Source organism: Ranitomeya imitator, chromosome 1, assembly GCF_032444005.1.
Source record: "Ranitomeya imitator isolate aRanImi1 chromosome 1, aRanImi1.pri, whole genome shotgun sequence".
Classification (NCBI taxonomy): Eukaryota; Metazoa; Chordata; class Amphibia; order Anura; family Dendrobatidae; genus Ranitomeya; species Ranitomeya imitator.
In genome coordinates, this window is record NC_091282.1 from 698154031 (window position 1) to 698166552 (window position 12522).

The following is a 12522-nucleotide window of genomic DNA, read 5'->3' on the forward strand; positions in this document are numbered from 1 at the left end:
AGATAAAGCTATGGGCAGAGAAATAAATGTCAGCCACTGTTGTTTGGGGGAGATGGCTGGAGTCCAGGGTGCATGACGGGCAGCAAGTGCAATGCAAGCAGTGAGCGCCGCTTCAATGAGTTCCCACCTCCTGTAAAGTGCCCGATCGCTGCCCACTCAGTGTTAACCCATCTGACTCTGGGCAAAGATTGTGCTCTCAGCCCAGCCTCCTCCTCCTCCCCTACTGCTCCCTGTCCGGCCACCCAAGGGAGTGACCTCTGGTGCTTTGACAGCTCTCTAATACCTAGCAGAACAACCCTTCCATGACACGCCCCCCTCGAGTCTCATTGGCTGCGGCGCCGGTACCGCCGCCGCTGGTTGGTCCGTCGCTTCACCCCCCTCCCTTATCGAACGTTCAGAACTCCGAGACAGACAATATTCTGTTACATTGTAGCAAGATGGCGACTGTCATTCACAACCCCCTGAAACCGTGAGTACAAATGTGCACAATCCGCGTGTTTCCATATGAAAAAAAGGCGCCTTTCTCAGTGGGAGCTGTGCACACATAGAGACAAGTGCACACCTCTGCGCGCTCTGCGCTGCCTCCTCCGAGCGCACAGCCACAAGCACGTCTCCTATTGAGAAGAATGTCATTTTTTTTTCGGAAATATTTTCGGTAGCTGTGCTGCTGCAGGCGAGATGGCAGCACCGTGCGTGGCATGGGTGGCTGCACGCCGCAGGGCAGGATCAGCGGTGGGCACTGCGAGGAGGAGGCTTGGCTGCACAGTTTCCGAACTTGGCCACTGAGCTGAGGCTGTTGACAAATGGGGGCCGTCACGTCGCCTTTTATCACCCACCACCTACTTCATTGACTGATCTGTAGATGGTCTCCAAGGAGGCACTGATCTGGGAGTTATGGAAACAGAGCTGCCCATTATCACCAGCTGAGACCACCAGCCTCTTCCGAAGGAAAGCTGAGCCACCTAGGTTACTTTCCAGCTGCTTACAGATCTTCGAGCAGTTTTTGGATCCAATAGTTTGTTGGCTGTTTATTGGTTACCATCTCTCCTCTGGTCTTATTTCTGCATGACTATTTAAGTCTGTGTATGGTATTGTACAAAGGTGCAGTTAGCTGACTGTTCCTTGTCCATCTGCTGTCCATGTCATTAGTCGGCTTATTGGTTCACAGTTACAGAAATGATTCCATAATCGTGAAATACTATTTTGTACACTCTATATGGATTACTGATAATCCATGATCCCATGGTAATGAGCCATTGTACTAAGTTCTCATTCCAGTTATTTAAGCATGGTCAATACATGTCGTGTATATGATTAAGTCACTTATTAAATACTAGATGGTGGCCCGATTCTAACGCATCGGGTATTCTAGAATATGCATGGCCACGTAGTATATTGCCCAGCGACGTAATATATTGCCCAGTCACGTAGTATATTGCCCAGCCGCACAGTATATTGCCCAGCCACATATGTAAGAGGTTAAAAAAGACTTAAAATAAAATATAAACATACTCCCCTTCTGAAGGGCTCTTGTAGTCCTGGCGCCTGTGTGCGGTGCACGCGGCAGCTTCCGGTCCCATGGTTGGTATGAGCGCAGGACCTGTGATGACGTCACGGTCACATGACCGTGACATCATGGCAGGTCCTTATCGCATAGCATCCTTAGCACCGGAACCTGCCGCTTGCACTGCCGAGGACAGCGCTACGTCGGAGGGTGAGAATAACGTTTGTTTTTTTTTTTGTAACATTAGATCTTTTTACTATTGATGCTGCATAGGCAGCATCAATAGTAAAAACTTGGTCACACAGGGTTAATAGCAGCGGTTACGGAGTGCGGTACCCGTGGCCCGTTACCGCTGGCATTAACCCTGTGTGAGCAGTGAGTGGAGGGGAGTATGCGGGCGCCGGGCACTGACTGCAGGGGAGTAGGGAGGGACTAATCGGACTGTGCCTGTCGCTGATTGGTCGCGGCAGCCATGACAGAAAGCTGGCGAGACCAATCAGCGACACGGGATTTCCGTGACAGAAGTTGCCGACCGACAGAGAGACGGAAGTACCCCTTAGACCAGGGGTGTCAAACTGCATTCCTCGAGGGCTGCAAACAGGTCATGTTTTCAAGATTTCCTTGTACTGGACAGGTGATAATTTAATCACCTTCACAAATAATGAGTTGGTGATTAAATTATCACCTGTGCAGTACAAGGAAATCCTGAAAACATGACCTGTTTGCAGCCCTCGAGGAATGCAGTTTGACACCCCTGCCTTAGACAATTATATATATAGATAGACATGCATGAAACATTTTCTAAGCTACATTATTTAATTGGAGTTAAATCACTAGTCACCCATGGTCAAAATCACTGTTAATGGGAACAGTTAAGCAAGTGATCTCTAATAGGCCTAGTAATACAGACCGCATTACTGTCCCCGATGGGGCTCACAATGCAGTTTCCCATTCAGTATGTCTTTGAAGTGTGGGAGGAAACTGGAGAACCTAGATTAAACCCACACAAACACGAGGAGAACATACAAACTTCTTGCAGATGTTGTCCTTGGTGGGATTTGAACCTGGGCCCCCAGGGCTGCAAAGCAAGTCTTTGAGTGGAGTGGACTTATAGACTTAAGGTACCTTCACACTAAACGACGCTGCAGCGATCCAGACAACGATCCGGATCGCTGCAGCGTCGCTGTTTGGTCGCTGGAGAGCTGTCACACAGACAGCTCTCCAGCGACCAACGATGCCGGTAACCAGGGTAAACATCGGGTTACTAAGCGCAGGGCCGCGCTTAGTAACCCGATGTTTACCCTGGTTACCATCCTAAAAGTAAAAAAAACAAACGCTTCATACTTACCGTCCGCTGTCTGTCCCCGGCGCTCTGCTTCTCTGTACTGGCTGTGAGCGTCGGTCAGCCGGAAAGCAGAGCGGTGACGTCACCGCTCTGCTTTACGGCCGCTGTGCTCACAGTGAGTGCAGGAAAGCACAGCGCCGGAGGACAGACAGCGGTAGGTAAGTATGAAGCGTTTGTTTTTATTACTTTTAGGATGGTAATCAGGGTAAACATCAGGTTACTAAGTGCGGCCCTGCGCTTAGTAACCCGATGTTTACCCTGGTTACCAGCGAAGACATCGCTGGATCAGTGTCACACACGCCGATTCAGCGATGTCAGCGGGAGAGCCAGCGACCAAATAAAGTTCTGGCCTTCTAGCCCCGACCAACGACATCACAGCAGGATTCTGATTGCTGCTACGTGTCAAACTGAACGATATCGCTAGCCAGGACGCTGCAACGTCACGGATCGCTAGCGATATCGTTTAGTGTGAAGGTACCTTTAAGCAGGGTCACAGAGGCCCATGTAACCAAGGAACAACCTTGTGGTTCTAGAGGAGGCCAGGTTTAAAAGTTGCCCCTGGGCCCAAAGAACACTAGTTATGCTATGGCAGTAAGTACCCGTAGGCTACTTTCCCACTGTCAGTAATCGACAGCGCTTTGGACTCAGCACATATTCGCTCCGTCCAAAGCGCCGCCGACTTTTGAACGCAGGTGATTCCACATGTGTTCATCGAACCATGCGGAATCACTGCACCCAATACATCGGACTGGTGATATTTATCTTGCGGACACTGAGCATCTCTGCAAGAGAAATAGACATGCTGTGGTCTGGAAAGACGCGCTTCATGTCTGTCTCCGCAGGGAAGCTGCGGGTGCCAGTGCACGCATAGTGGAGATGGGATTTCTTGAAATCCCATCCACTATGCTGTAACATCTTGCTGCTGCGGATGTACGCAGCATCCAACTTGCAGCATTTACGGACTGTGCGAACATACCCTGAGGAAACCCATGCAAACATGAGGAGACATACAAACTCCTTGCACATGAAGTTGTCCTTGGTGAGATTTCAATCCAAGACCCCAGTGCTGCAAGGCTACAGTGCTAACCACTGAGTCAGCATGCTGCCAGTATTGCCACTTGTTTATTATAGCAGGTAACCTATAGAAATGGTTGTGGTTTTACTGTGTCCTCCTTTGTTGACCCTACGCTCTTCAAATCTAAATATGACTAGGCATTACCCATGTATAGTCTCCATATCTGCTGCTACCTCCCTCTCTAAGCTGGCCAGTTTTTAATCCAAAATGACTAATGCAGTTGGAATTGCAACTCCCCTGCCTCTCCATTGGCATGGGATGTATCAGTGTTGATGGTGACAGTGCTTTGCCCACTCTGCAGCAGTGAGGCATGGTTCAGACTTTTCATAGGGTTCCCTGTGAGTCTGCGCTGGCCATTTTGTAGAAGAGGAGAAAGTTCTGGAAATTTTACAGTGTGCGGCAGTGACAACTGAATGGAAGGCATCAGGTATGGTGAGTATACATGGGAAAGTCTAGTCCTATTTAGTTTCGGCAATGGAGGGTCCCTTTAACATACTACAGTTCCAATCAAACATAACACATTTCTCCCTTAGCTATTGCAACGCACTATAAAACATAGCCTGGAGATCGCATAGTATTAGATACGGTATTTACCGTAGCATTTGTACCTTAGTAAACATGGATGTATGTACCATGAAGGCATCTCAAGTAACTTAAGGGGATGGCAAAATGCTTTTTTGTTCTGGATCCTCTAGGTAAATGTATACAATTAGTGATGAGTAGTGTTGAGCGATACCGTCCGATACTTGAAAGTATCGGTATCGGCCGATACCCGAAAAGTATCGGATATCGCCGATACCGATATCCGATACCAATACAAGTCAATGGGACATCAAGTATCGGAAGGTATCCTGATGGATCCCAGGGTCTGAAGGAGAGGAAACTCTCCTTCAGGCCCTGGGATCCATAGTGAGGTGTAAAATAAAGAATTAAAATAAAAAATATTGTTATATTCACCTCTCCGGCGGCCCCTGGAACATCACCGCGAGGAACCGGCGTCCGGCAGGCTTCTTTGTTCAAAATGAGCGCCTTTAGGACCTGCGGAATGACGTCGCGGCTTCTGATTGGTCGCGTGCCGCCCATGTGACCGCCACATGACCAATCAGAAGCCGCGACGTCATTCCACAGGTCCTAAAGGCACTCATTCTAGGAATTTATCTGAGGAATGACGTCGCGGCTTCTGATTGGTCGCGTGGCGGTCACATGGGCGGCACGCGACCAATCAGAAGCCGCGACGTCATTCCGCAGGTCCTAAAGGCGCTCATTTTGAACAAAGAAGCCTGCCGGACGCCGGTGACTCGCGGTGATGTTCCAGGGGCCGCCGGAGAGGTGAATATAACAATATTTTTTATTTTAATTCTTTATTTTACACCTCCGATACCGATACCACAAAAATATCGGATCTCGGTATCGGAATTCCGATACCGCAAGTATCGGCCGATACCCGATACTTGCGGTATCGGAATGCTCAACACTAGTGATGAGCGAATATACTCGTTACTCGACATTTCCAGAGCATGCTTGGGTGTTCTCCGAGTATTTTTTAGTGTTCGGAGATTAAGTTTTCATCACCGCATCTGAATGATTTTCATCTCTTAGGGTACCGTCACACAGTGCAATTTTCATCGCTACGACGGTACGATCCGTGACGCTCCAGCGTCGTAACAATATCGCTCCAGCGTCGTAGACTGCTGTCACACTTTGCAATCTACGACGCTGGAGCGATAATTTCATGACGTATGTGCGATGTAGAAGCCGTTGGTTACTATGCACACATCGTATATAATATATGTTACACCATGCAATCATGCCGCCACAGCGGGACACTAGACGACGAAAGAAAGTTTCAAACGATCTGCTACGACGTACGATTCTCAGCGGGGTCCCTGATCGCAGGAGCGTGTCAGACACTGCGATCTCGTAACTATATCGCTCGAACGTCACGAATCGTGCCGTCGTAGCGATCAAAATTGCACTGTGTGACGGTACCCTTAGCCAGCTTGATTACATGTGGGGATTCCCTAGCAACCAGGCAACCCCCACATGTACTTAAGCTGGCTAACAGATGTAAATCATTCAGCTGCGGTGAAGAAAACGAAATCTCCAAGTACTAAAAAAATACTCGGAGGTGACCCCTGAGCATGCTCGAGAAATCTCGAGTAACAAGTATATTCTTCTCAAGTATAGTCGTCTCAAACTCAAAAATATTTCCCGGATCCGTGCTTTCCTTGACCGCAACACTGCAAAAACGCTAGTGCATGCCCTTATCATCTCCCGCCTCGACTACTGCAACCTCCTACTCTCTGGACTCCCCTCTAGCACTCTGGCACCACTCCAATCCATCCTACACTCTGCTGCCCGACTAATCCACCTGTCCCCCCGCTATTCCCCAGCCTCTCCCCTGTGTCAAGCCCTTCACTGGCTTCCTATCGCCCAGAGACTCCAGTTCAAAACCCTCACACTGACATACAAAGCCATCCACAACTTGTCTCCTCCATACATCTGTGACATGGTCTCCCGGTACCTACCTACACGCGACCTCCGATCCTCCCAAGACCTCCTTCTCTACTCCCCTCTCATCTCTTCTTCCCATAACCGCATACAAGACTTCTCCCGTGCTTCCCCCATACTCTGGAACTCTCTACCCCAACACATCAGACTTGCGCCTACCATAGAAACCTTCAAAAAGAACCTGAAGACTCATCTCTTCCGACAAGCCTACAGCCTGCAGTGATCCTCAACCTACTGAACAGCCGCACAGCCAGCTCTTCCCTCTCCTAGTGTATCCTCACCCACCCCCTGCAGACTGTGAGCCCTCGCGGGCAGGGTCCTCCCTCCTCATGTACTCGTGTGCCTTGTTATCTGCTCATGTTTAATGTATTTGTCTATATTTGCCCCGTATTCACATGTAAAGCGCCATGGAATAAATGGCGCTATAAAAATGTATAATAATAATAATAAAATAATAATAATATTCGCTCATCACTATGTACAATAACAACTTTAGAAAGGAAGGCAAATATTTATACCATCCTTCTGGTGTAAAAGGGATGGGGGAAAGCAAGCCATCTCAACCCTGTCCAGGAATGGATGGATTAGTATTCATGACTAGGGTTGAGCGACTTTTACTTTTTTAGGGTCGAGTCGGGTTTCGCGAAACCCGACTATCCCAAAAGTCGAGTGAAATCGGCCGATTATCGCGAAAAGTCGGGGATCGACCGAAACACGAAACCCAATCTCTCTCTCTCTCTCTCTCTCTCGAAAAGCTGGTGTTACATATTGCAGATCGCTACAGCGCACAAGCGAGAATATGACGATAGGCGTGCACGCCCCTAAGACCTATGTCATCACTCTGCCCACGCTCCTTCATTGGCTGAAAAATGGCGTCATACGAAACGCGACTTTGGCGCGAAGATCGCCGACCGCATGGCCGATCCCACACTAGGGTCGGGTTTCATGAAACCCCACTTTGCCAAAAGTCGGCGACTTTTGAATTTGTCCGATCCGTTTCGCTCAAGCCTATTCATGACCTATCAATAGTAAGGTTCCCCATCTTGTTTTGAGTTATTATGAGGCCACTTTGCTTGTAGTATGTCCCTACAAATAGACCTCATTTTGGTGACGACTTATACTTTACTTTGACTTCACTGACTTCTTCTATAGGAGATCTGGAAGTGTTGGTAATTACACTCCACTCTGCTTTTACACTACAAAGTAGCTGCAGTGATCAGGGCTGAGTGCAAGGCCTGTTTTTTTTTTTTTTTTTCTCCTGCTTGACGCCTCTTGTTTGATTGGCAAGAGGAAAAGTACACGCCCCCAGAGATTAATTTTTAGATTCTCCCCTATATCATAATTGGTACTGGGCAGTGTGGTTCAAGTCATTATGGCACATGGTCTGTATGGTCATTGGTTCTAAATGTATTTGTTTTGATTTATATATGGCTGCTCACTGTGAACTGGGGGTTATGATCCTTGAGGCATGTCAACAAACACTTTGTTATTATGGCATAACTCTGACTCCTTTTTAAATGTATGTTTGTGACCAATGATAGTACTCTGACTGCTGACTACATTGTATAGCTATATGATGTCTTCTGTTCTAAAACAATATACTCATTTCTGGTATTGTAAATAGATGATGTGCAATATTATATGAATGCTTATCAATCCTGATTCATGAACCCCACTGCCCTTAATAGTTTTTTAAAGGTTTTTTTTATAGGGGTGGTTTACAGTTACCATCTGTCTGGCTGCATGATTTATAATTACTAAAAATCATTATTATACCGTATATACTCTAGTATAAGCTGAGACCCCTAATTTTGCCACACAAAACTGGGAAAACTTAATGACTCAGGTATAAGCATAGGGTAGGAAATACAGGAGCTACAGGTAAATTTCAAAAATAAAAATAGATGCCAATTGGAGTAAAATTAATTGAGACATCAGTAGGTTAACTGTTTTTGAATATATTGAATCAGGAGCACCATATAATGCTCCATACAGTTCATGATGGGCCCCATAAGATGCTCCATACAAAATACGCCCCATATAATGCTCCATAAAGTTTGATGGGCCCCATAAGATGCTCCATATTAAAATATGCCCCATATAATGCTTCTCAAAGGTTAATAATGGCCCCATAAGATGCTCCATAGAAACATTTGCCCTATATAATGCTGCACAAAGGTTGATTATGGCCCCATAAGATGCTCCATAGAGTAATATGCCCCATATGCTGTTGCTGTGATTACAAAAAATAAAAAAATGGCATACTCGCCTCTCGTTGTTCAGGCCCCCGATACTTGCGATAATCATCTGTAACGGTTCCACCGCTGGGTGCCGCTGTGTCTTCCGCGTTCTCTGCAGTGACTGTTCAGGCAGAGGGCAGCGCGCACACAAAACATGTCATCGCGCCCTCTGACCTGAACGTCACATCCAGAGGATGCAGAAGACGGAGCGGCGCCAGCGGTGGAATGGGGAAAGGTGAATATCACGCAATTCTCACCCTCCCCCGTTATACTCACCTGCTCCCGGTGCAGTCCCTGCTTCTCACTGACTGATGGCCTCGGCGCCGGCAGCTTGTTGCGGTGTTCAGCGATTACTGGTACCACTCTTTAAAGTAATGAATATGCGCTCCACCCCAATGGGAGTGGTGTCGCGTCCATATTCATTACTTTCTTGAGCGGTACCATGTGACTGCTGAACACCGAAAGAGCTGCCGGTGCTCGGAGACCATCGGCGATGCAGGGACCACGCCAGGAGCAGGTGAGTATGTGACAGCCGCTGCTCCCCCTCCCCCACCTACCCCCTGGGACAATGACTCGGGTATAAGCCGAGAGGGGCACTTTCAGCCTAAAAAAATGTATTGAAAATCTCGGCTTATACTCGAGTATATACGGTAATTAAAAACGTATACATATGCATATACCTATATAAAGATGGTTATAATAGTCTGAACATTGCTTGTAGCACTTCCCTACAAATAGACCTCATTTTGGTAAAAAAAACTTATACTTTGACTTCACTGACTGCTGCCAGGGGAGATCTGGAAGTGTTTATAATTATACTCCGCTCTGATTTTATACTGCAAAGTAGCTGCTGAGAGCAAGATCTGTTTTTTTCATATTTCTTTTCTCCTGCTTGACTCCTCTTGTTTATGATTGGCAAGTGACATGCAGGAGGAAAAGTACACACCTCCAGAGATGAATTTTTGTGATTTCCCCTTGGGGCTTATCCTAAATCATAACGTAACCTTTACAAGTTACCGTAATATTTCCACAATGGAGAGGAGGAATTAGAAAATAAAAACTGTTTTATTCAGCTCTGCAGTCTCGATTGCATGATGTGTCCAATTACCAAGCTTATACTGGTGGATGATCCTCTTTAAAGTAAATAGATAATTCATATTGTATTCCTAAACAACCCAGAAAGCTGAACTACAACACCAATTACAAGAGTGTTGCTTTTGCCTTTTCTCTTAAAGCAACTCTCCAGCTTTTTTTTGCTCACCGCCGGAAGGGCGCTTTAAACTTAAGTCCTCTGCCCCAGTCATATACTTACCCTCCGGTATCTTCAACGTTTTTCACCACTCCAGTCCTGTTGCGCTATTTTGTGAGCACAGCTTCTGACCAGCTGGAAGTCAGCAGCTACCCCACAAGCCCTCAATCCAAGTCAATGAGGGCCAGAAGAAGGCTCTTATAGACATGTATTGAGTTGTGACCTCCGATTCGCTCCATGAAGCACTGAATCAATCGGCAGGTCACAAACGGCAGGAGATGGACCAGAGCTGCAGTAAAAACAGATGGAAATGTCGGAAGGTGAGTATCAGACAGGGGCAGGGCACTTGGATTTTCAGCACCACTTCAGTGGTGAATTTTAAAAAAAAAAAAAAAAATGCTGGAGTGGTGGTGCTTTAAGTCCAGATAGCTTCCTTTGTCATAAGCTCACCAAGATTTCTACCTTTGCTTAGTGAACAAAAAGATTTTTTTTTTTTTAATTATTTTTAAATGGTCACATACATTTCTGTATAGATCATACTGGGTATGAGATTTATTTCATACATATACAGGGTGGGCCATTTATATGGATACACCTGAGTCGGCCATGTATATGGTTACACCTAAATAAAATGGGAATGGTTGGTGATATCAACTTCCTGTTTGTGGCACATTGGTATATGGGAGTGGGAAAACTTTTCAAGATGGGTGGTGACCATGGTGGCCATTTTGAAGTCAGCCATTTTTGAATGCAACTGTTAGGGTTGGCGGAATTCACCGAGTATATATATGTATTATTAGGTGCGTTCACAACCCGGGGTCCACCATGCAGGAGAGGAACTTGCATGCCATAACTTTACATAGTATGTGTTTATGTAGAAAACTTGTGCTTTGTTATGATGTAACCTGGCCCTGATTCCTGGTTAATTTTGTATATGCTTGACTTTATTTCTCCCTTCAAATGTTCTAGTCAAAAGAACATAAGTGTGTATACTTCAATGTTGAAAATGTTACATAAACCTTGAATTACGTTTACCAGTTTGATAAAATTGTAAAACGTTGGGGGATCCTTTCCTTTGTTGCAATAATGTGTAACCTTTTAAAGGGTTTTTGTAAAGTTTCACCTTCTGAAGCACCCCTCTCCCCTGCCTCCAAATTTCCATTTTGTTGGGAGGTGTGTGCTGCTCACTATTAGATATTGCGGACCAATGGCATAGTTTTGCCACTGATCGGAGTTGTGCACACTGTGATGCTGCACTAGCAGCAGAGGAGCGCAAGGACACTAAAGCTGGACCCCGCCAGCAATCCAGTCCACTTTAAATCAGTGCTTACAAGCTTTGTCAAAAAGCACATAAAAGTACTACGCTTGCTTAGCCATTCTGGTAGACTGTAACCTAGACATCAAGCATTAAACAATGTGCATTACGGTGGCTCTGTGGTTAGCACTGTTGTTTTGCAGTGCCTGGGGTCCTGGATTCAAATCCCATCAAAGACGACATCTTCAAGGCGTTTGTATATTCTTCTCCCTATGTTTCCTCTAGGCTCGACTGTTTCCTCCCACGCTCCAAAGACAACTGATATTGAATCTAGATTGTGAGCCCAAATGGGTACAGTGATGATAATGTCTGTAAAGCGCTGTGGAATTAATGGCGCAATATAAGTTAGTAAAATAAATTATAAAATTAAAATAAACTCTTTTCTCAAGGGTCACCAATCTAACCCAAGAAGAGGTGCGAAACCGGCTAAATAAGATTAAAATAGATAAATCTCCGGGTCCGGATGGCATACACCCACGAGTACTAAGAGAACTAAGTAATGTAATAGATAAACCATTATTTCTTATTTTTAGTGACTCTATAGCGACAGGGTCTGTTCCGCAGGACTGGCGCATAGCAAATGTGGTGCCAATATTCAAAAAGGGCTCTAAAAGTGAACCTGGAAATTATAGGCCAGTAAGTCTAACCTCTATTGTTGGTAAAATATTTGAAGGGTTTCTGAGGGATGTTATTCTGGATTATCTCAATGAGAATAACTGTTTAACTCCATATCAGCATGGGTTTATGAGAAATCGCTCCTGTCAAACCAATCTAATCAGTTTTTATGAAGAGGTAAGCTATAGGCTGGACCACGGTGAGTCATTGGACGTGGTATATCTCGATTTTTCCAAAGCGTTTGATACCGTGCCGCACAAGAGGTTGGTACACAAAATGAGAATGCTTGGTCTGGGGGAAAATGTGTGTAAATGGGTTAGTAACTGGCTTAGTGATAGAAAGCAGAGGGTGGTTATAAATGGTATAGTCTCTAACTGGGTCGCTGTGACCAGTGGGGTACCGCAGGGGTCAGTATTGGGACCTGTTCTCTTCAACATATTCATTAATGATCTGGTAGAAGGTTTACACAGTAAAATATCGATATTTGCAGATGATACAAAACTATGTAAAGCAGTTAATACAAGAGAAGATAGTATTCTGCTACAGATGGATCTGGATAAGTTGGAAACTTGGGCTGAAAGGTGGCAGATGAGGTTTAACAATGATAAATGTAAGGTTATACACATGGGAAGAGGGAATCAATATCACCATTACACACTGAACGGGAA

At 45.8% G+C, this 12522-nt stretch overlaps 1 protein-coding gene across 5 annotated transcripts in view; it reads left to right on the top strand.

Moving 5' to 3' along the window:
* The first annotated feature begins 415 nt into the window (after nt 1-415).
* The window catches only part of DPF3 (double PHD fingers 3), a 326786-nt gene continuing 314679 nt past the window's right edge, over nt 416-12522 (top strand). For all 5 annotated transcript variants that reach the window (XR_011314106.1, XM_069731279.1, XM_069731290.1 and 2 more), the window contains exon 1: nt 416-469. Coding sequence is in view for 4 of the 5 variants with exons in the window: in XM_069731279.1 (XP_069587380.1) it covers nt 438-469 (32 nt within the window). In the remaining variant the exon portion in view is untranslated. The remainder of the gene's footprint in view (nt 470-12522) is intronic.